Below are 23,602 nucleotides of genomic sequence, written 5' to 3'. Positions count from 1 at the left end.
TGAAGCCTTCGGCGCCGGCGCGGACGGTGCTGGGGGCTGGAGCGAAGCCTCCATCAGGAGCTGCTTTAATCTTATGTCCCACTCCTTACGCGTCCGGGGTTTGAAAGAGGAACAGATAGGGCACATATCTGCCCTGTGACTCTCACCGAGGCAACGGAGGCAGGAGTCGTGCGGATCCCCTACTGGCATAGGCCGCTGGCAAGATGCACAGGGCTTAAAGCCCGGTGCCTTGGGCATGAGCCCGCACCGGGGGAGGAAAGGGAGGGGAAACCCCCCTTAACCTTATCCTAAAAACTAACTATCTATACTAATCACTAAACGAACTATATACACGAAAAAAGTAGCGAGAGCTAGGGTTGTGGAGGACAGCGATGCCGCGCTCCACTGTTCCAACTGGCCGTCACGGGCGGTAAGAAGGAACTGAGGAGCGGATGGGCCGGCTGGGGTATATAACAGCCGCCATAGCGGCGCCACTCCAGGGGGCGCCCAGCCGGCCCGCCGGAGTTGCTAGGGTAAAAATGTTCCGAAGAGCCGTGCACGCGCGGCGCGCACACCTGACTGGAATGCATAGGAGCAATCACTCGAAGAAGAACCATCAATAGCCCACACTTTGCATAATTACAATAGGAGCTCAGAGTTATACTTCATAGTTCTAGTGTCAGATACAAGAATAATATATGCATACAAACAAGATGAATATATTCAATCAGTGGTCCCCAACCTTTTCATCTGGCAGGAGCCAGACGAAGAACTGTGGCGGCGGTTGAGCATCTGCCGAAATGCTGCTGAATTTTGGCAGATGCTCGACTGCCGGCCAGGACGCGGCACCCGCAGGCACTGCATTGGGGTCCCCTGCAATAGGTTATAACCTCTGTAATGATACAAGAGACCTTTAGAATAAAGCATATTCCAGTTACATCATAGAAACACTCAAAAGCATATTCCCATAAAACACATGGAGTGCAACGTCACAGCATTTACAGTACACTTATTTTTTTTTTGAAGAAAAGGAAGAGAGTATTTATACATCATAGAGATATAGTAAAGGGCACAAACTTTACAGGTCACTTTTCAGTGCTGTTGAAACTTCGAGTTCCTGTGTTTTTGAGGATGTTTCAACTTTGAAGCGGGATGGAAACTTAGCCCCCGAATCCGTAGAGAGTGCGACCCTGGCGTTTCAGAGCATAGACCACATCCATGGCAGTCACTGTCTTCCGCTTAGCGTGTTCAGTGTAAGTGACAGCATCACGGGGCATTTTGCTTTCTCGCAGTATATCCATCCCGTTTGCTGCAGATCCAGTGTTTCTCTAAGCTGCAGCCAACAATTCTGGCATAGTTATTGTTCAGATAAACACAGTCACCTTCTCCTTGGATTTCAAACCTGTAATGAGAGGCAACAATTATAACTAGTCAGGGGCTCCCCCTTGACAATTCTATTTCCCAATGGCATGACTTGGGGGCCGGGGGAGAGAGAAAGGAGAGAGACAGTCCCCTTGCCCCGCTGCCCAGGGCAGGTGAAGTATCCAGGGCTCAACACAGCTGCCTGGGCTCCCTGGGTAGCTCTTGCCACAGCCTAGGGCAGTGGTCTTCATATTGTGGGGCACACTCCTCCAAGGGGGGCACGGCGGAACAAGTGTAGCAGGGCCTGGGTCAGCTCCCATGAAGGGTGGGGAGGGAGTGACACCGAGCCCTGCTCTGCCCCCAGTTCTGCCCTGGCCCTGCCCCAGCTGTGGCTCTGCTCCCAGCCACATCTCCAATCCTGGCCATGGCCCCAGCTGCAGCTCTGGCCCTGTTCCTGGCCCCCAACCACAGCTCTGGCTGCCAGGGGGGATGGACCAGGTAAGAGGGGGGCATGACCAAAAAAGTTTGGGGACCCCTGGCCTAGGATAACCGTATGTCCTGTTTTGGTACTGGATGTCCAACTTTTTTGGCAAATCTGGGCATTTGTCCCATTTGCTGTTGCCAATTGATCATCAGTTTGCAAGAGCAAATGGGACAAATGCCCGGTTTTGCCCAAAAGGGGCTCAGAGGGGTGTGAGTGATGGTGCTTGGGGGAGGCAAGCAGCGAGGCTCGGGCTAGCCCTGTGTGGGGGAGGGACAGAGAGTGACTCAGGCCAGCTCTGCGCAGGGGGAGGGGGGCAATACGCTCACCCTATCACAGCTGGGCTCTGGCTTCCAGCGTGGCCAGGAGGCAGGACCTCGGGGGAAGAGGCAGAGCAGGGCGGCAGGGCCCCAGGGGGTGAGGGATAGGAGGAACAGGGGCCAGGGCCAGAGTTCCGGGGCTCCTGCGGGGGACCCCAAATTGGCTGGGCTGGGGCCCCTGGGCACGGCCCTGTCGGGCCATGTCTTAATCCACCACTGCAGGGAAGTGTTAGTCCCATTCTACCAGGCACAGCGGTCAGTGTTCACCACTCCTTCAGACACTGGCAGGCACTCGGCCCCGAGCCCATGGCCGGATTTTCAAAAGAGCTCAGCTCCCACGTCGGCCTCGTCTGTACTGGGTTTCTTTGCACTGATGTAACTCCGCCAGTGCAACAGCCCAGTGTAGATGCACTCTTCCCTTACTACGTGGATATAGTGACAAGGATGCAAAGTTCACTAGGGCAGGTAGGGCATTAGGACCTCAGAGATTTAAGACAGAGTCCCAGCTTAGACAGTCATTCTGGAATGCATTTTCTTACCCTCTACCACAGAAACACAAGAAAAAGGACTCACAGGTTGTTGAATTCAGTGCCATTGGGCCATTTCCAGGGCTGCCCTTCTTGATCCCTCCAGAGACCAATCCAGTGGTCAAGGGTGCCTTTATATCGTAACATGAAAACCTTTAGAAAAGCAACGAGAATACGTATAATAGTGTGGCAGTAACAGCACTATAGCTACAGCCCAACCAAATTCACCGTCCATTTTGGTCAATGTCAGCCATAGGATTTTAAAAGTCGTAAATTTCATGATTTCACATATTTAAATCTGAACTGGCACGGTGCTGTAACTGTAGGGATCCTGACCCAAAAGGGGATTGGGGCGGGGGAGTCACAAGGTTATTCTAGTGGGGTTGCGGTATTGCCATCCTTACTTCTGTGCTGCTGCCTGCAGAGCTGGGCCCTCCATCAGCAGTCGCTGCTCTCTGGCAGCCCAGCATGAAAGCAGCAGCGCAGAAGTAAGGGTGGCAATACCACAATCCCCCTACAATAACCATGCAACCTCCCCATAACCCTTTTTTCGGTTGGGACCCCCAGTTTGAGAAACGCCAGTCTCCTCTGTGAAATCTGGATAGTATAGGGTAAAAGCACACCAAAAAAAAACAGATTTCATGGGGTAGACAAGATTTCATGGTCCATGATGCATTTTTCACAGCCACGAATTTGGTAATTCTCCTGCCTGTTCTGCCCAGGTAGAGGACTGCCCATGGAAGGGAATTACAACTCCCAGAATGCCTCCCGCCCTTCTCCGTCTCCTCCTGTTGAGTGCTTGTTTTTGCTGCACAGGTCGGCATAGAATGGGGTGTTTTCCGGGCTGCAATTTATTTTGTCACCTCAGCGGTCAACTATGACGGACAGTTCTAGAGGATGTGGTACTAGTGCACGCAAATAACATCTTTAAAAAATAAATACTTTTTCTACAGTGAAAAATATTTATCACTGTATTCTTCTGTGAGGCGTTACAATGCAAGCATTTGAGTGCGTGACATTAATCTGCGGGAAATGTATCTGAACCAGTTCAAACAAGTTCAAAGAGAACCAGTTACTGAACCATCATTCTAAATTAGTGACTGAAGCAGAGCCGAACTGGAGGGTGAGGAAATATTGATGAACCCTAACCAGAACTGAAACAAAATTTTTAATGGTTCAGCTCCCTGGTTCGTTGAACGAGGGAGTCCAGAGCTATAGCCTCCACTGCACTGCAGGCCTAGGGTGGTACCTGGCTGTCTCCTTGTAACAGGTTCAGCACAATGTTGTTTTATGGTGTGGACTGAGACCCCCAAACTCTGCTTGTGTAACTGACCCAGCCAATCCTCCTTCCCCTCTGTGCAATAGGATACTCCAGAGAGCATTGCTCCACATGCTGCTACTGCTGACCTGTGTCTGTTCCCTGCTGAGCCACCCTGGGAAAGCAGCCTGGATTTCCACAGACTGCCCAGATGCCAATCCGGTTAGGTGGCGTAGGAGCACAAACCCTGATGACACACGATCACAGTGTGGGACAAACTGTTGCTGTGTGGACACGACTCAGACTGGGTCTGTTGTAAAGGGGTCTGAGGAGAGCATTAAAAGTACACAGCTCGACTTGCAGCGTGGACCTCTGTGTGCACTGCCATTACACGGGGCACTGGGCATTGGATCTGGGGGGGTGGAGCCTTGGCATAATTCTTACTCCCCTCATCCCTTACCAGGTCCCGAAAGGTGTCAGTCACAGCCAGGGAGGCACCGAGGGCAGAGCAGTTCTTCTGGCTGTAGGTCCAGTTCCCTTCAGTCTCTGAGAAATAGTAACACTTCCCCAGGTACCCGACCCAGCCATCAGGGCAGTCGGATCCTTTGGCAGCCAGAAGTGAGTTAGATATTCCCACTAAAATGGAGAAAGATATGGTAAGAGACTGTTCCTTTCCCCCGTCTGTACCTGCAGGGCCTGGGGGAACAAGGGAGACTCTGAGCCAATCCACCCCTCCTGAGTCGTGTGGCTTTAAATTCAGCCTCACCACAGGATTATTGGTGTGGATTTAACATTGACTAATACACCCCTTATCCCGCACCCCCCCACACACACACCCAGTCCCGGTTATCTCCCATGCACCCCCCAACCTACACCCCATCACAAACACCCACCCCAAACATACACCTAGGCCCTGTGCAGTTGTCCTGGGGGAGCTGGTGCTTTGCCTTCCAAATGGGGCAGGGGACGTGGGAGCGCAACACTGAAGTCCCAACTGGGGATGTAGAAGGTTAACGGGCAAGCATTAGGCTTACTGGTTAACCAGACCTTAACCATTAACCCCAGTGGCCAGCCGGCCGTAGCAGCCCCTACTGCATTGGGACAGCTGGCCAGAGGGACCCCAGCCCCAGCGAGGTACCGGCTGTGAGACCCCAGCTGCGGCAGGTGGGGTGGCTGGTGTCCAGGGCGGGTGGGCCGGCAGGACCCTCAGCTGTGGCAGGCCAGAGCGATCCCTGCCCCGGCCATGCCAGGCTGGCTCGAGCGCCCCTAGTCCCACCAGGACAGCTTGAGCGACCCCAGGCCCCAGTTATGGCCATGGTGGGCGGGCAGGCGGGACCCCGGCAGGCCAGAGCGGTCCCTGGCCAGAGTGGGTGGGCTGGCGGGACCTCGGGCTGGGAGGGGTGGAGCGGCCCCAGCCCCAGCTGCACCGGGCAGGCGGGGCCCCAACTTGTGCCCTGGATGTGGTGAGCCATCCGGGGCTCTGTAGTGACCCGGGGAAGCCCAAGCCATTGTAGGGATATTAAAGAAGGTTTATATTAGACATGGTTTATATGAAAAATGACTTATTGTTAATTGATGCCTTATAACTAAAGGTTTATGTTAAAAGTAAATTTGTGATTCTAACCTGCAAGCCACCAGCTGTGTCTGTGTGAAGCCTGCTCAAAGAAATACTTTGTATAAAACTTGTTAAACATTAATTAACTCTAAGTAAGCCAAAACAGTAGCTGTTATAGTGTATAAATAGAGACCCCCACCCTCTGTAAGTTTTCATCTCACTTTATCTTTGATTGTTAAAAGACAGGGAGTCTCACATAAATTGGTAACACCCCAAAAAGTAAAAAGACAGTGAAATAGATGTGATTAAGATAGAGAATGTATGTGACTGAATGGTTAGGGAGTCACCAGCCTAAAGAATTCAGTGTCGGCTGAAGAAGGTGTCAAGTGGGATCAACCAGATGACCCCCCCCCCCCCCCGGAGGGCAAACTGGAATCCACCCACCACACCTCAAAGGAAGGAAAAACAAAACATCTAATAACATGGAGCCAGCCATCTGCTGATTGATTTAGCAACAGCAGAATGAAGCAACTCCTATGAACTAACATAGGGAAAAATCCCTATAAAACTGGACTTTAAAGAATAAGGACTTTGAGTCTATGGTTCTGCTGCCAGCCTCCAGGAGCATCAGATGCATCTGACACAGACTCGGCTCCATCCTCATGACCAAGATACCTGGCCAGTAACTTGGCATGAGCAACATCTAGGCTGGTAACTATAACATCTATACAGAACCTGAATGAATGATTGTGTGAATGAATATATGTGTGTGTGTGTGTGTATAAGGAATAAGTAGTAATAGAAATAAGTAGTAAAACAACGTTGTTTACTGTTGTCTTTTGTTTTGTTATGGTATTTACAATAAATGTGGCATCTTTGCCTTATCCCTCTTAATAAGATCCTGCTGGTTTTTATTGGTATAACACCATGGCCATGTTGGGGGGACCCCAGCCCTGCAGCCCCTGCTGCCTTCCCATCGGAGGGACCTCGGTTAACGGGTCAAACGATATAATTTTAATCGTTTAACTTTTTTAACCGGTATTTACATCCCTAGTCCCAACTACCCGCATCCCTCTCTCAATGCCGGGGGTGTGTGTTCATCTTCCACCCCACCCGATCCCGCGCTTCCGTACAGAGCCGGCCCCACCACCTGAACCCAGATTGCTCCGCTCTCAACCCAGATCGGGGCACCTGCCCAGCGGGAATCCCCTCGAGGGGAGGAGCACTCTGCCCCTCGGCCAGGGGGTCCAGGATCAGGCCCAGCTCTCACCTCCCAATGCAGGTCCCCTTGCGCAGGGTGGGCTGGGGTTCCCACAAGCCTGGCTGTGGGGTCGGTGCTCCCCAGCTGGAGTGCAGAGCCACCTCCCCGCCTGCTGCATCTTGTGCGCCCTGCTGACCGCTCTGCGCCCCTGCTTGCAGCACCGGGTCCGCCTCCCAGAGCTCCCCTCCTGTCTTGGTGTCCAACTCCTCCTGCCCCACACTGCACCCCAGTTGCTTGGTCACCTCCCCAGTCCCTGACGCCTCACCTCTCTCATCGCTGCCAGCACTGGGGAGTCTCTGCCTCTCATGGGCCTCCCCCGGGGGCAGTGCCCTCCTCGCAGGAGCCTCCTGAGCTGACACCATCTTACACCCACTTCGCTGTTATCTCTGTGCTGCTGTAACTGACTGCACAACGGGGAATCAGGCCCGGAGTCTGGTTAGTCAGGGCTGGGGACTCACCTCCGATAAAAACACTAGCGAGAATTGCTACCGCGAGGACTACGATGCACCCTTGATAAACTCTTTTTTTAGGGATCCTGTAGTTACCCAGCTGGAGATCTGAAAAGACAGAGCCAGTTTTAGTCACACTCCTTGGGTTTTGTTCTTGACATCTCAATGGGTTCAGTGGCTAAGGATCACGTAGGAGAAGGGGAGACTTTGTTAAAGATTCACCATCCTCATCCCTTTGAAGTGTGAGTTCACAATAAACACTCCTGAGACCTCTCAGAGATCCTCCAGCAAAACCAGACTTGACACATCCGCTGTTCCTAAGCGTCTCTGACCGACTCTCCTTAGTTTGCTCTAAGTCAAGTCAGTTCTTGGACCCTCACCTTCACTGAAGCCTGTCAGCCCTTCACTCTTTGGGCTTGTGGTCACCTGGCTGTCTTCTCGGAGGCAGCCCGGTGCCGGCTGTCACCACCTTCTAGCGCAGCCTCTCTGCCTCCTTTTCCTTCTCTGCTTCTTTCCTTCATAGCAGGCTTCTTTCCTCTCTTGGGCACAGCTGTGGGCACCTGCCTCCGTGACTGGCAGCTGTGTGGGGTTGTGATCAAGCTGCCTGTCTGTAGACCCCATTGCAGAGTGTGAAGCCAAAAGGCCAACCCCACCCCCCAGATAACTCCCTCCAAATCCCTGGTCTGGCACCTTTATGGGCTGAGCTGCCCATCTTCTTCTCCATGGCTCAGGCTGCTGTGAGCCCATCAGGCCCACGCACCAGTCCCTCCATTAGCTACCAGTCAGTTTCTGATACCTGTAAGGCCTCGGTCCCACTCTTCAAAGTGATTAATGGAGCTGGGGCTTGATTCATTAAAGACTTAAAATTATGGTCTGTGAGCCGCCAAGACAGCCACACTCCTCTAGGACAATGCACAAATGTCACGAAGTCCAGGACAAAGTGGGTGAGAATGGGATAAAACATTGTCGGTCAAAGGGTCCTGACTGTGGAACTGACCAGCAGAGGTCAGTCAGGTGAATCCAGAATCTGACCACCCCTAGGAAACCCTCCAAGCTTTCCTCTTAGAAAATGCCCTTCTACCACAAGAATGACATTCAACAACCCAGATACCCCCTTCGATCCCTAAACCCCAGCTCATTGCCCCCTTCTACCCAGTAAACTGACCCAAACACCCCTTCGACCTCTAAACCCAAACCAGCCTAAAAAGAAAACTCTGAAACAAATCCACTTTAAAAGTAAAACCTTTACACAAATCAATCCCCCTCCTCAACAGAGTTTTAACCTCAAAAAGGGCAATGAGGTCGAGATTCCATGCAGTCTACTAGGGACTTCGCCATTGCTATCGATTTCATATGGAAGGTGCCCAAATACTATGGTGATGGGAGGCAGAATGAAATCCATGGGTAGCTTCACCTTTCCCCTCATTCTTTAGCAGTAGGACCAGAAACACCCTGCCAAGTCTAGTGAGTTTTAGTCCTTCAACTATTTTAAAGCATTCTAGGGTATTTTGGCTCACTGATGGCAGCAGATTTCTGGCTGTGGAGGACTCAGGAGGTCGTTTTTCTTTACCTGGCTTGTATGCTTTCGTTTGGCTCAGTTTCAAAAAATTCTCCTTCTCTTCTTCACACCTATCCAAGGCAGAGGAAAAAGACTGACGTTATTCACCCGACTGTTCCAGACTGTCATTCAGCCAAGGAGAAGGAAGGAGAAAGTTTGGGAACTGGGGTTACAACAAAACCTCCCACTGCTGGTCGGGAATGGATATGATTTAATATTCCATGTGGAAAAACCTCCTCTACAGTAAGAGATCACTGAGGCTGCAGCGCAAAGAGGCTGGAAATGGCAAAGTTATGACTCAAAGCTTACTTCTAGGATCGTAACCCTTCAGGTTTGGATTATTGTCACAGGCAGAGGTGTCAATGTTGTTTCCCTGTGAAAACTGTCTAAAGAAATGCTTTCAAATGAAAACGTTCAGTGAAAAGATTTGACTTTTCAATGAGAAATGTGAGATGAAATGAAAGGGTTAGAGCTTGGTGTGTTTTCCCCTCCCCCCGCACTGAGCCTACTGCAGAAAAGCGTAGAGGAGGCAGTAAGATCATATAGCAAACCCTGATATGTAGGACAACAAAATTATGAGTGATTACCAGTCTCTATATATGCCACAGAGAAGGCTTTTGCTTGAGGAATAATCGTTTCTTATAAGAAAAGGAGGAAGTGGAGAGAATAGTCTATTAAAGTTAAAAACTGAGAGGATGAAATTTTTTCTACACAATAAAGATGTAATTGGGGGGCGGGAGAGAAACAGCCACTCACATGCTCTGGGTCTTGGGCCTTTCGGTAGCCTAAAACAGAAAGGAAGAGAGACATGGAGATCTCATTCTACAGAAATATGCCAGGAGTGTAATACTGGCTTGGAACTGATCACACACACATGCACTTACTCCAGTTGATTTTAATTCCCACCGTTTGATTTTCTGGAGCATATCTGCATTCAGACACTTCTTTTCATGAGAAGTTCCCTATTTCCATTTTGCTTGTCACTTAAAAAAACTGACAAACATAATCTAAACAGGAAGCTTTTATTCCAAAAGAAGAGTGTCCACACTCAGATTTGCACAACAGCCAATGGTGTGAATTAAAATCCAGTTAGTTATTTTGGTGCCAAAAAGCTTTGCTGAATCATGTTTGTTAAGTGCTGTTTCAATACAAAAATCAAATCAAAACCCCAACCCCAAAGTTTAACAATTCAAACAATCACATTCTAAGGGTACGTAAACAGTTCCCATCCTGGTGTTAATAGCTCACGTACATATAACACCGGAATAAACAGACATGCTCACTGAGCACACCCAACCTTAACTCTGCCCTGTAAGAACACGCCAGCAACTCTAAAGGGTACAAGCAGCCTAACCCATTATCCATCAAATGTCTGAGATTGGGGCGGGGGCCCTGCATAGGAGCGGTGGGTGGTGTCTGCTGGAGTCACGGACAAAATGGCTGCACACACCATTTAAGGTTCCATATCTGAGATGCAGCCATTTTTATTTATTTACACATTGATTAGAGTTGGGTGAGTTAATATCTGTACTTGTGGGGGAATTGAGAATGTGATATGGGGCCCGTTCCCTTTTAGGAGGCACTGGCTCCCATCCTGGCTCAGGGCAGGGGTGGGGAATGGGATATGGGGCCTTTCCTCTCTAGGGAGTGCCAGTGTAGCTGTCAGTTTTAGTTCAGCGTTAGTGTCTGTCTTCTTCATGTCTCCGATTTATTGTCTGTGAAGCTGCTGGGGCCCAGAGCTCCATCTGCTCTCATCTGCCGGTGTCCCCCCCGGTTTCAACTGATTGGGGGCTGATTCTTCCCAGGCCGGCCTGCATGTCGCCATTTAAACCTACACCTTGCAATATCCATTTCTCGCTTCTCCTGTCACTATTGCCCGTGGGTGCATTGCCCACTCACGGCACACAAGGCCAATGCCCCCACATGAGGGGCGGGGGGAAGAGTACACTGTACCGGGGCCTGGAGGCCCTGTGGGGCCCAGCCCAGGCTGCAACCCCCATTACCATGTGTGGGGGGAGGGGGGCTGTGTTACAAGTTTGTTCTGGGCCCAAAAAAACGTTATGTTTGGGTAGGGTGACCAGACAGCAAGTGTTAAAAATTGGGATGGGGGGGGGTGGTGGTAATAGGAGCCTAAAGAAGAAAAAGATCCAAAAATCAGAACTGTCCCTATAAAATCTAGTCACCCTATGCTTGGGTTCTGCCCAAGGTAAATGAGAACACAAGATGCACCACTGCGGATCTAGGCCCCAGACTGTCTGCTGTGGTAAACTGGCACAGCTCCATCAAAGTCAATGTACTGCATCCATTTTATACCAGCAGAAAAACTGGCCCTTGGGACTCTGGATCAGCCCCCATCAAGGTGGGATAATCCCACTGACTGTAGCTGCCCTGGAAAACAATTCTCCACAGGGCCTGATTCTGCGCTGCCCTGGATTGACAAAGTGTGAGGTTGGGGGGGTTGGTCCATCCCTGATTTCCAGGGCCCTGACCCAATTTCCTACCTTGTGATCCTGAGCAGCACCCTCCGCGCGAAGTACAGTGTGACCTTTGTGAGCCTGGGACTCTTCGCAAACCGCACCCTTGTGTGTTTGACACACTCCATCGCCTGTGGCTGGTGCCTCCGGGGCTGCGGAGTGCAGCCCTTTGGCCTTTCGGGCAGCGCTCCGCAGCTGGGCCTTTTGGGCAGCATTTCCCAGCTGCACGTTGGGGACTAGCTCTCTCCCCGAACATGCTCCCCTGCACTCGGGGCAGTCGGGTTTAGACGTGTCCCAGTACCGATTGATACAGTCTCGGCAGAAGTTGTGGCCACAGTTTGTAATCACCGGGTCTGTAAAGTAATCCCGACAGATCGAGCAAATAAATTCATCCAGGAGCCGTTTCACAAACTTGGGCTCAATGGCGGCCATGGCTGCTCCAGCAGAGACAGATGTTTTGCGGGCATCACAGGCTGAAAGCAAACGGGCCCGCCCACTTCCGGCTCCGACGGATCCACCAGCCGCAGCCTGCGGGGGGGGGGGGGTTTACGCTGAGCAGCTGCCTAATTACGCAGGCGCCATCCGGGAGCGAACTGCAGCGGGGGCAGATCACATGTTACAATGAAGCGCTCAGACAAGCACAGAATCCCAGTGACTGCTGGGGAGCAGGAGGGTGATCGGGAGACCTGCCTCGGCTCTGCCCCTGGCTCTGCCTCTGACTCTCCTGCACGAGTTGGGGGGGAGGGCGCGAGCCGAGCGGGCGGGCAGTGGGGGGGCAGGGAGCCGGGGGCTGCTCTCCGTAGGGAAGTGCTACTGGCGGTGCACTGAGCATGCTCGGTAACATCTGCTGAAGCCGCTGCCCTTCTCCCTGCCCTTCTCCACTCTAGGATCCTGCTGACTGCTATTGACAGGGGTTAAAAAGGGGCAAAGGGGCGATTCGGAGCAGGGGTGTGGCCAGGCTCGGAGCAGGGGGCGGAACTGGGCTGGTCGGGAGGGTCAAGCCGCTGGAGGCAGCATTAGAAGAGGGGCTAAGGGTAAAACCAGAACTGGGGGCCGGGGGGAGGAGGTGGAGTTCAGCTCGGAGTGAGGCCCTGTCAGAGGGCAAAACCCGGCCCGGGGTAAGAGTCACCCCAGCACACGGAGACACCAGTGCTTGCAAAAATGGTGGGGGGGCAAACGGGCTTTTTTCTTTCCCCTCTCACAGGCAGCACCTCTCAGCATCGGCTTCCCAGGGCTGGGGTCTTAAAGGCACAGGCATCAGTGCCTAGTCACTGCAGCTCCTCTTTGTCTGATCTAACCGACTGAGACTATGTCTACACTGCAAAGTTCAAAGCGCTGCCCCGGGTGCCAGTGGTCCTGGTAATCCACCTCGAGGAGGGGACTAGCTCCGAGCATTGGGAGCCGAGCCTGTCTACATTAGCGCTTTAAAGCGCTCAAACTTGCTGCGCTCTTGGGGGTGGGTGGGTGATTTTTCACATCCCTGAGCCAGCAAGTCAGAGCGCTTTAACTTGCCAGTGTAGATAATCCCTGAGACTTAATTGACTGAAACATTTTACACAGATCCCCTCAGAAACAAAGAATCCTTTATCACTGGATCTGATTGCATAGAGTCTCCAAGCAGATTCCCAAGTTGTCTTACCGGCTGCTGCTGGGATTCCCTGAATTCCCTGAATTTTTAAATTTAATTTTTTCTTCTCATTTTAGAACTGACTGAATTTCTGGCCTAGTGTCAAAACTTTGTTTGGAGTCAATCTACCAATGGGGATTGCATTTTTGCAACTGTTATTTTGCCTCTCAAAACAGCTGGGAAACGGGGTATGAATGTCACCCTCTGAGAGAGCCGGGGCAGTTAAAGAAGGGCTACGAACAGATTGGCAGTTAGTCAGGGACGTGGGGGGGTCGGGAAGAGCGGGGCTCTGTGTCTGTGGGGACAGACTGGCAGTTAGTCAGGGATGTGGGGGGGTCGGGAAGAGCGGGGCTCTGTCTGTGGGGACAGACTGGCAGTTAGTCAGGGATGTGGTGGAGTTGGGAAGAGCAGGGCTCTGTCTGTGGGGACAGACTGGCAGTTAGTCAGGGACGTGGGGGGGTCGGGAAGAGCGGGGCTCTGTCTGTGGGGACAGACTGGCAGTTAGTCAGGGATGTGGGGGGGTCGGGAAGAGCGGGGCTCTGTCTGTGAGGACAGACTGGCAGTTAGTCAGGGATGTGGGGGGGTCAGGAAGAGTGGGGCTCTGTCTGTGAGGACAGACTGGCAGTTAGTCAGGGACGTGGGGGGGTCGGGAAGAGCGGGGCTCTGTCTGTGAGGACAGACTGGCAGTCAGGGACGTGGGGGGGTCGGGAAGAGCGGGGCTCTATCTGTGGGGGACAGACTGGCAGTTAGTAAGGGATGTGGGGGGGGTGGGAAGAGCGGAGCTCTGTCTGTGGGGACAGACTGGCAGTTAGTCAGGGACGTGGGGGGGTGGGGAAGAGCGGGGCTCTGTCTGTGGGGACAGACTGGCAGTTACTCAGGGACGTGGGGGGTCGGGAAGAGCGGGGCTCTGTCTGTGGGGACAGGCTGGCAGTTAGTCAGGGATGTGGGGGGGGTGGGAAGAGCGGGGCTTTGTCTGTGGGGACAGACTGGCAGTTAGTCAGGGATGTGGGGGGGGTCGGGAAGAGCGGGGCTCTGTGGGGACAGACTGGCAGTTAGTCAGGGACGTGGGGGGGTCGGGAAGAGAGGGGCTCTGTCTGTGGGGGACAGACTGGCATTTAGTCAGGGATGTGGGGGGGATGGGAAGAGCGGGGCTCTGTCTGTGGGGACAGACTGGCAGTTAGTCAGGGACGTGGGGGGGTCGGAAAGAGCGGGGCTCTGTCTGTGGGGACAGACTGGCAGTTAGTCAGGGATGGGGGGGTCGGGAAGAGCGGGGCTCTGTCTGTGGGGATAGACTGGCAGTTAGTCAGGGACGTGGGGGGGTCAGGAAGAGCGGGGCTCTGTCTGTGGGGACAGACTGGGAGTTAGTCAGGGACGTGGGGGGGTCGGGAAGAGCGGGGCTCTGTCTGTGGGACAGACTGGGAGTTAGTCAGGGACGTGGGGGGGTCGGGAAGAGCAGGGGCTCTGTCTGTGGGGACAGGCTGGCAGTTAGTCAGGGATGTGGGGGGGTCGGGAAGAGCGGGGCTCTGTGTGTGGGGACAGACTGGCAGTTAGTCAGGGATGTGGGGGGGTCGGGAAGAGCGGGGCTCTGTCTGTGAGGACAGACTGGCAGTTAGTCAGGGATGTGGGGGGGTCGGGAAGAGCGGGGCTCTGTCTCTGAGGACAGACTGGCAGTTAGTCAGGGATGTGGGGCGGTCGGGAAGAGCGGGGCTCTGTCTGTGGGGACAGACTGGCAGTTAGTCAGGGACGTGGGGGGGTCGGGAAGAGCGGGGCTCTGTGGGGACAGACTGGTAGTTAGTCAGGGATGTGGGGGGGATGGGAAGAGCGGGGCTCTGTCTGTGGGGACAGACTGGCAGTTAGTCAGGGACGTGGTGGGGTCGGGAAGAGTGGGGCTCTGTCTGTGGGGACAGACTGGCAGTTAGTCAGGGACGTGGGGGGTCGGGAAGAGCGGGGCTCTGTCTGTGGGGACAGACTGGCAGTCAGGGACGTGGGGGGGTCGGGAAGAGCGGGGCTCTGTGGGGACAGACTGGTAGTTAGTCAGGGATGTGGGGGGGATGGGAAGAGCGGGGCTCTGTGTGTGGGGACAGACTGGCAGTTAGTCAGGGACGTGGGGGGGTCGGAAAGAGCGGGGCTCTGTCTGTGGGGACAGACTGGCAGTTAGTCAGGGATGGGGGGGGTTGGGAAGAGCGGGGCTCTGTCTGTGGGGACAGAATGGCAGTTAGTCAGGGAAGTGGGGGGGTCGGGAACAGCGGGGCTCTGTCAGGGGGTAAAGACTGGCAGTTAGTCAGGGACGTGGGGGCGGGTCGGGAAGAGCGGGGCTCTGTCTGTGGTGACAGACTGGCAGTTAGTCAGGGATGGGGGGGGTTGGGAAGAGCGGGGCTCTGTCTGTGGGGACAGATTGGCAGTTAGTCAGGGACGTGGGGGGTTGGGAAGAGCGGGGCTCTGTCTGTGGGGACAGACTGGCACTTAGTCAGGGATGGGGGGGTTGGGAAGAGCGGGGCTCTGTCTGTGGGGACAGACTGGCAGTTAGTCAGGGATGGGGGGGGTGGGAAGAGCGGGGCTCTGTCTGTGGGGACAGAGTGGCAGTTAGTCAGGGACGTGGAGGGGTTGGGAAGAGCGGGGCTCTGTCTGTGGGGGACAGACTGGCAGTTAGTCAGGGACGTGGGGGGGTTGGGAAGAGCGGGGCTCTGTCTGTGGGGGACAGACTGGCAGTTAGTCAGGGACGTGGGGGGGTTGGGAAGAGCGGGGCTCTGTCTGTGGGGACAGACTGGCAGTTAGTCAGGGACGTGGCAGGGGGGTTGGGAAGAGAGGGGCTCTGTCTGTGGGGACAGACTGGCAGTTAGTCAGGGATGTGGGGGGGTCGGGAAGAGCGGGGCTCTGTCTGTGGGGACAGACTGGCAGTTAGTCAGGGACGTGGGGGATCGGGAAGAGCGGGGCTCTGTCTGTGGGGACAGACTGGCAGTTAGTCAGGGATGTGGGGGGGGTTGGGAAGAGCAGGGCTCTGTCTGTGGGGACAGACTGGCAGTTAGTCAGGGATGTGGGGGGGTTGGGAAGAGCGGGGCTCTGTCTGTGGGGGGACAGACTGGCAGTTAGTCAGGGATAGGGGGGTCGGGTAGAGCGGGGCTTTGTCTGTGGGGACAGACGTGCAGTTAGTCAGGGATGTGGGGGGGGTCGGGAAGAGCGGGGCTCTGTGGGGACAGACTGGCAGTTAGTCAGGGATGGGGGGGTCGGGAAGAGTGGGGCTCTGTCTGTGGGGACAGACTGGGAGTTAGTCAGGGACGTGGGGGGGTCGGGAAGAGAGGGGCTCTGTCTGTGGGGGACAGACTGGCATTTAGTCAGGGATGTGGGGGGGATGGGAAGAGCGGGGCTCTGTCTGTGGGGACAGACTGGCAGTTAGTCAGGGACGTGGGGGGGTCGGAAAGAGCGGGGCTCTGTCTGTGGGGACAGACTGGCAGTTAGTCAGGGATGGGGGGGTCGGGAAGAGCGGGGCTCTGTCTGTGGGGATAGACTGGCAGTTAGTCAGGGACGTGGGGGGGTCAGGAAGAGCGGGGCTCTGTCTGTGGGGACAGACTGGGAGTTAGTCAGGGACGTGGGGGGGTCGGGAAGAGCGGGGCTCTGTCTGTGGGACAGACTGGGAGTTAGTCAGGGACGTGTGGGGGTCGGGAAGAGCAGGGGCTCTGTCTGTGGGGACAGACTGGCAGTTAGTCAGGGATGTGGGGGGGTCGGGAAGAGCGGGGCTCTGTGTGTGGGGACAGACTGGCAGTTAGTCAGGGATGGGGGGGTCGGGAAGAGCGGGGCTCTGTCTGTGGGGACAGACTGGCAGTTAGTCAGGGATGTGGGGGGGTCGGGAAGAGCGGGGCTCTGTCTGTGAGGACAGACTGGCAGTTAGTCAGGGATGTGGGGGGGTCGGGAAGAGCGGGGCTCTGTCTGTGGGGACAGACTGGCAGTTAGTCAGGGATGTGGGGCGGTCGGGAAGAGCGGGGCTCTGTCTGTGGGGACAGACTGGCAGTTAGTCAGGGACGTGGGGGGTTGGGAAGAGCGGGGCTCTGTCTGTGGGGACAGACTGGCAGTTAGTCAGGGAAGTGGGGGCGGGTCGGGAAGAGCGGGGCTCTGTCTGTGGTGACAGACTGGCAGTTAGTCAGGGATGGGGGGGGTTGGGAAGAGCGGGGCTCTCTCTGTGGGGACAGATTGGCAGTTAGTCAGGGACGTGGGGGGTTGGGAAGAGCGGGGCTCTGTCTGTGGGGACAGACTGGCACTTAGTCAGGGATGGGGGGGTTGGGAAGAGCAGGGCTCTGTCTGTGGGGACAGAGTGGCAGTTAGTCAGGGACGTGGAGGGGTTGGGAAGAGCGGGGCTCTGTCTGTGGGGGACAGACTGGCAGTTAGTCAGGGACGTGGGGGGGTTGGGAAGAGCGGGGCTCTGTCTGTGGGGGACAGACTGGCAGTTAGTCAGGGACCTGGGGGGGTTGGGAAGAGCGGGGCTCTGTCTGTGGGGACAGACTGGCAGTTAGTCAGGGACGTGGCAGGGGGGTTGGGACGAGTGGGGCTCTGTCTGTGGGGACAGACTGGCAGTTAGTCAGGGATGTGGGGGGGTCGGGAAGAGCGGGGCTCTGTCTGTGGGGACAGACTGGCAGTTAGTCAGGGACGTGGGGGGTCGGGAAGATCGGGGCTCTGTCTGTGGGGACAGACTGGCAGTTAGTCAGGGATGTGGGGGGGTCGGGAAGAGCTGGGCTCTGTGAGGACAGACTGGCAGTTAGTCAGGGATGTGGGGGGGTCGGGAAGAGCGGGGCTCTGTCTGTAGTGACAGACTGGCAGTTAGTCAGGGACGTGTGGGGGTCGGGAAGAGCGGGGCTCTGTCTGTGGGGGACAGACTGGCAGTTAGTCAGGGACGTGGGGGGGTTGGGAAGAGCGGGGCTCTGTCTGTGGGGGGACAGACTGGCAGCTAGTCAGGGACGTGTGGGGGTCGGGAAGAGCGGGGCTCTGTCTGTGGGGGACAGACTGGCAGTTAGTCAGGGATGTGGGGGGGGGGAAGAGCGGGGCTCTGTCTGTGGGGGGACAGACTGGCAGTTAGTCAGGGATGGGGGGGTCGGGTAGAGCGGGGCTTTGTCTGTGGGGACAGACTGGCAGTTAGTCAGGGATCGGGGGGTTGGGAAGAGTGGGGCTCTGTCTGTGGGGACAGACTGGGAGTTAGTCAGGGACGTGGGGGGGTCGGGAAGAGCGGGGCTCTGTCTGTGGGGGACAGACTGGCATTTAGTCAGGGATGTGGGGGGGTTGGGAAGAGCGGGGCTCTGTCTGTGGGGACAGACTGGCAGTTAGTCAGGGACGTGGGGGGGTCGGAAAGAGCGGGGCTTTGTCTGTGGGGACAGACTGGCAGTCAGTCAGGGATGTGGGGGGGGTCGGGAAGAGCGGGGCTCTGTCTGTGGGGACAGACTGGCAGTTAGACAGGGATGTGGGGGGGGGTGTCGGGAAGAGCGGGGCTCTGTCTGTGGGGACAGACTGGCAGTTAGTCAGGGATGGGGGGGTCGGGAAGAGCGGGGCTCTGTCTGTGGGGATAGACTGGCAGTTAGTCAGGGACGTGGGGGAGTCGGGAAGAGCGGGGCTCTGTCTGTGGGGACAGACTGGGAGTTAGTCAGGGACGTGGGGGGGTCGGGAAGAGCGGGGCTCTGTCTGTGGGGACAGACTGGGAGTTAGTCAGGGACGTGGGGGGGTCGGGAAGAGCGGGGCTCTGTCTGTGGGGACAGACTGGCAATTAGTCAGGGATGGGGGGGTTGGGAAGAGTGGGGCTCTGTCTGTGGGGACAGACTGGCAGTTAGTCAGGGACGTGGGGGGGTAGGGAAGAGCGGGGCTCTGTCTGTGGGGACAGACTGGCAGTTAGTCAGGGATGTGGGGGGTGTCGGGAAGAGCGGGGCTCTGTCTGTGGGGACAGACTGGCAGTTAGTCAGGGATGTCGGGGGGTTGGGAAGAGCGGGGCTCTGTTTGTGGGGACAGACTGGCAGTTAGTCAGGGATGGGGGGGGTTGGGAAGAGCGGGGCTCTGTCTGTGGGGACAGACTGGCAGTTAGTCAGGGATGGGGGGGTTGGGAAGAGCGGGGCTCTGTCTGTGGGGACAGAGTGGCAGTTAGTCAGGGACGTGGTGGGGTTGGGAAGAGCGGGGCTCTGTCTGTGGGGACAGAGTGGCAGTTAGTCAGGGACGTGGAGGGGTTGGGAAGAGCGGGGCTCTGTCTGTGGGGACAGACTGGCAGTTAGTCAGGGACGTGGGGGGGTTGGGAAGAGCGGGGCTCTGTCTGTGGGGACAGACTGGCAGTTAGTCAGGGACGTGGGGGGGTTGGGAAGAGCGGGGCTCTGTCTGTGGGGACAGACTGGCATTTAGTCAGGGATGTGGGGGGGTTGGGAAGAGCGGGGCTCTGTCTGTGGGGACAGACTGGCAGTTAGTCAGGGATGTGGGGGGGTCGGGAAGAGCGGGGCTCTGTCTGTGGGGATAGACTGGCAGTTAGTCAGGGACGTGGAGGGGTTGGGAAGAGCGGGGCTCTGTCTGTGGGGGACAGACTGGCAGTTAGTCAGGGATGGGGGGGTCGGGAAGAGCGGGGCTCTGTCTGTGGGGGACAGACTGGCAGTTAGTCAGGGATGGGGGGTCGGGAAGAGCGGGGCTCTGTCTGTGGGGGACAGACTGGCAGTTAGTCAGGGACGTTGGGGGGGTTCGGGAAGAGCGGGGCTCTGTCTGTGGGGACAGACTGGCAGTTAGTCAGGGACGTGGGGGGGTTGGGAAGAGCGGGGCTCTGTCTGTGGGGACAGACTGGCAGTTAGTCAGGGACGTGGGGGGGTCGGGAAGAGCGGGGCTCTGTCTGTGGGGGACAGACTGGCAGTTAGTCAGGGATGTGGTGGGGGGTTGGGAAGAGCGGGGCTCTGTCTGTGGGGACAGACTGGCAGTTAGTCAGGGACGTTGGGGGGGTTCGGGAAGAGCGGGGCTCTGTCTGTGGGGACAGACTGGCAGTTAGTCAGGGATGTTGGGGGGTCGGGAAGAGCGGGGCTCTGTCTGTGGGGACAGACTGGCAGTTAGTCAGGGACGTGGGGGGTCGGGAAGATCGGGGCTCTGTCTGTGGGGACAGACTGGCAGTTAGTCAGGGATGTGGGGGGGTCGGGAAGAGCAGGGCTCTGTGAGGACAGACTGGCAGTTAGTCAGGGATGTGGGGGGGTCGGGAAGAGCGGGGCTCTGTCTGTAGTGACAGACTGGCAGTTAGTCAGGGACGTGGGGGGGTTGGGAAGAGCGGGGCTCTGTCTGTGGGGGGACAGACTGGCAGCTAGTCAGGGACGTGTGGGGGTCGGGAAGAGCGGGGCTCTGTCTGTGGGGGACAGACTGGCAGTTAGTCAGGGATGTGGGGGGGGGGAAGAGCGGGGCTCTGTCTGTGGGGGGACAGACTGGCAGTTAGTCAGGGATGGGGGGGTCGGGTAGAGCGGGGCTTTGTCTGTGGGGACAGACTGGCAGTTAGTCAGGGATCGGGGGGTTGGGAAGAGTGGGGCTCTGTCTGTGGGGACAGACTGGGAGTTAGTCAGGGCCGTGGGGGGGTCGGGAAGAGCGGGGCTCTGTCTGTGGGGGACAGACTGGCATTTAGTCAGGGATGTGGGGGGGGTGGGGAAGAGCGGGGCTCTGTCTGTGGGGACAGACTGGCAGTTAGTCAGGGACGTGGGGGGTCGGAAAGAGCGGGGCTTTGTCTGTGGGGACAGACTGGCAGTCAGTCAGGGATGTGGGGGGGGTCGGGAAGAGCGGGGCTCTGTCTGTGGGGACAGACTGGCAGTTAGACAGGGATGTGGGGGGGGGTGTCGGGAAGAGCGGGGCTCTGTCTGTGGGGACAGACTGGCAGTTAGTCAGGGATGGGGGGGTCGGGAAGAGCGGGGCTCTGTCTGTGGGGATAGACTGGCAGTTAGTCAGGGACGTGGGGGAGTCGGGAAGAGCGGGGCTCTGTCTGTGGGGACAGACGGGGAGTTAGTCAGGGACGTGGGGGGGTCGGGAAGAGCGGGGCTCTGTCTGTGGGGACAGACTGGGAGTTAGTCAGGGACGTGGGGGGGTCGGGAAGAGCGGGGCTCTGTCTGTGGGGACAGACTGGCAATTAGTCAGGGATGGGGGGGTTGGGAAGAGTGGGGCTCTGTCTGTGGGGACAGACTGGCAGTTAGTCAGGGATGTCGGGGGGTTGGGAAGAGCGGGGCTCTGTGTGTGGGGACAGACTGGCAGTTAGTCAGGGAGGGGGGGGGTTGGGAAGAGCGGGGCTCTGTCTGTGGGGACAGACTGGCAGTTAGTCAGGGATGGGGGGTTGGGAAGAGCGGGGCTCTGTCTGTGGGGACAGAGTGGCAGTTAGTCAGGGACGTGGTGGGGTTGGGAAGAGCGGGGCTCTGTCTGTGGGGACAGAGTGGCAGTTAGTCAGGGACGTGGAGGGGTTGGGAAGAGCGGGGCTCTGTCTGTGGGGACAGACTGGCAGTTAGTCAGGGACGTGGGGGGGTTGGGAAGAGCGGGGCTCTGTCTGTGGGGACAGACTGGCAGTTAGTCAGGGACGTGGGGGGGGTGGGAAGAGCGGGCTCTGTCTGTGGGGACAGACTGGCATTTAGTCAGGGATGTGGGGGGGTTGGGAAGAGCGGGGCTCTGTCTGTGGGGACAGACTGGCAGTTAGTCAGGGATGTGGGGGGGTCGGGAAGAGCGGGGCTCTGTCTGTGGGGATAGACTGGCAGTTAGTCAGGGACGTGGAGGGGTTGGGAAGAGCGGGGCTCTGTCTGTGGGGGACAGACTGGCAGTTAGTCAGGGATGGGGGGGTCGGGAAGAGCGGGGCTCTGTCTGTGGGGGACAGACTGGCAGTTAGTCAGGGATGGGGGGGTCGGGAAGAGCGGGGCTCTGTCTGTGGGGGACAGACTGGCAGTTAGTCAGGGACGTTGGGGGGGTTCGGGAAGAGCGGGGCTCTGTCTGTGGGGACAGACTGGCAGTTAGTCAGGGACGTGGGGGGGTTGGGAAGAGCGGGGCTCTGTCTGTGGGGACAGACTGGCAGTTAGTCAGGGACGTGGGGGGTCGGGAAGAGCGGGGCTCTGTCTGTGGGGGCCAGACTGGAGGTTAGTCAGGGAGGGGGGGGGGGGTTGGGAAGAGCGGGGCTCTGTCTGTGGGGACAGACTGGCAGTTAGTCAGGGACGTGGGGGGGTTCGGGAAGAGCGGGGCTCTGTCTGTGGGGACAGACTGGCACTTAGTCAGGGAAGTGGGGGGGGGCGGGAAAAGCGGGGGTCTGTCTGTGGGGACAGACTGGCAGTTAGTCAGGGATGTGGTGGGGGGTTTGGGAAGAGCGGAGCTCTGTCTGTGGGGGCAGACGTGCAGTTAGTCAGGGACGTGGAGGGGTTGGGAAGAGCAGGGCTCTGTCTGTGGGGACAGACTGGCACTTAGTCAGGGACGTGGGGGGGGGTTGGGAAGTGCGGGGCTCTGTCTGTGGGGGGACAGACTGGCAGTTAGTCAGGGATGTGGGCGGGGGGGTTGGGAAGAGCGGGGCTCTGTCGGTGGGGACGGACTGGCAGTTAGTCAGGGACGTGGGGGGGTTGGGAAGAGCGGGGCTCTGTCTGTGGGGACAGACTGGCATTTAGTCAGGGATGTGGGGGGGTGGGGAAGAGCGGGGCTCTGTCTGTGGGGACAGACTGGCAGTTAGTCAGGGATGTGGGGGTGTCGGGAAGAGCGGGGCTCTGTCTGTGGGGGACAGACTGGCAGTTAGTCAGGGACGTGGGGGGGTTGGGAAGAGCGGGGCTCTGTCTGTGGGGACAGACTGGCATTTAGTCAGGGATGTGAGGGGGTTGGGAAGAGCGGGGCTCTGTCTGTGGGGACAGACTGGCACTTAGTCAGGGATGTGGGCGGGGGGGTTGGGAAGAGCGGGGCTCTGTCTGTGGGGACAGACTGGCAGTTAGTCAGGGAAGTGGGGGGAGTCGGGAAAAGCGGGGCTCTGTCTGTGGGGACAGACTGGCAGTTAGTCAGGGATGTGGTGGGGGGTTGGGAAGAGTGGGGCTCTGTCTGTGGGGGCAGACGGGCAGTTAGTCAGGGACGTGGAGGGGTTGGGAAGAGCAGGGCTCTGTCTGTGGGGACAGACTGGCAGTTAGTCAGGGACGTGGGGGGGGGTTGGGAAGAGTGGGGCTCTGTCTGTGGGGGGACAGATTGGCAGTTAGTCAGGGATGTGGGGGGGCCGGGAAGAGCGGGGCTCTGTCTGTGGGGACAGACTGGCACTTAGTCAGGGATGTGGGCGAGGGGGTTGGGAAGAGCGGGGCTCTGTCTGTGGGGACAGACTGGCAGTTAGTCAGGGATGTGGAGGGTCAGGAAGAGCGGGGCTCTGTCTGTGGGGACAGACTGGCAGTTAGTCAGGGAAGTGGTGGGGTCGGGAAGAGTGGGGCTCTGTCTGTGGGGACAGACTGGCAGTTAGTCAGGGAGGTGGGGGGGTCGGGAAGAGCGGGGCTCTGTCTGTGGGGACAGACTGGCAGTTAGTCAGGGACGTGTGGGGGTCGGAAAGAGCGGGGCTCTGTCTGTGGGGACAGACTGGGAGTTAGTCAGGGACGTGGGGGGGTCGGGAAGAGCGGGGCTCTGTCTGTGGGGACAGACTGGCAGTTAGTCAGGGACGTGGAGGGGTTGGGAAGAGCGGGGCTCTGTCTGTGGGGGCAGACGGGCAGTTAGTCAGGGACGTGGAGGGGTTGGGAAGAGCGGGGCTCTGTCTGTGGGGACAGACTGGCAGTTAGTCAGGGCGGTGGGGGGGCCGG

At 57.2% G+C, this 23,602-nt stretch overlaps 1 protein-coding gene across 1 annotated transcript; it reads right to left on the bottom strand.

Moving 5' to 3' along the window:
- Window positions 1-608: 608 nt before the first annotated feature.
- LOC123346615 (C-type lectin domain family 2 member D3-like) lies at window positions 609-7,105 on the bottom strand. The gene is made up of 4 exons (XM_044984092.1): window positions 6,753-7,105; window positions 4,388-4,688; window positions 2,716-2,822; window positions 609-1,381 (listed from the first exon to the last, which is right to left on the bottom strand). The coding sequence occupies exons 1-4, from the start codon at window positions 7,103-7,105 to the stop codon at window positions 1,246-1,248; spliced, it is 897 nt and encodes a 298-aa protein (XP_044840027.1). The 3' UTR covers window positions 609-1,245.
- Between the last annotated feature and the right edge of the window lie 16,497 nt (window positions 7,106-23,602).

This window comes from Mauremys mutica, chromosome 12 (genome assembly GCF_020497125.1).
Source record: "Mauremys mutica isolate MM-2020 ecotype Southern chromosome 12, ASM2049712v1, whole genome shotgun sequence".
Taxonomy (NCBI): Eukaryota; Metazoa; Chordata; order Testudines; family Geoemydidae; genus Mauremys; species Mauremys mutica.
This window is presented reverse-complemented; position numbering and strand designations above follow the sequence as displayed.

Bases quoted from the DNA above. Each gene is read 5' to 3' on its own strand.
- LOC123346615 (XM_044984092.1), bottom strand. From the start codon at position 7,105: ATGGTGTCAGCTCAGGAGGCTCCTGCGAGGAGGGCACTGCCCCCGGGG. The intron at 4,689-6,752 runs GTGAGAGCTGGG...TCCTGTGGTGAG, and splicing joins AAGGGGACCTGCATTGGGAG to GCTGAATTTAAAGCCACACG. The intron at 2,823-4,387 runs GTAAGGGATGAG...GCTTTTCTAAAG, and splicing joins CTGACACCTTTCGGGACCTG to GTTTTCATGTTACGATATAA.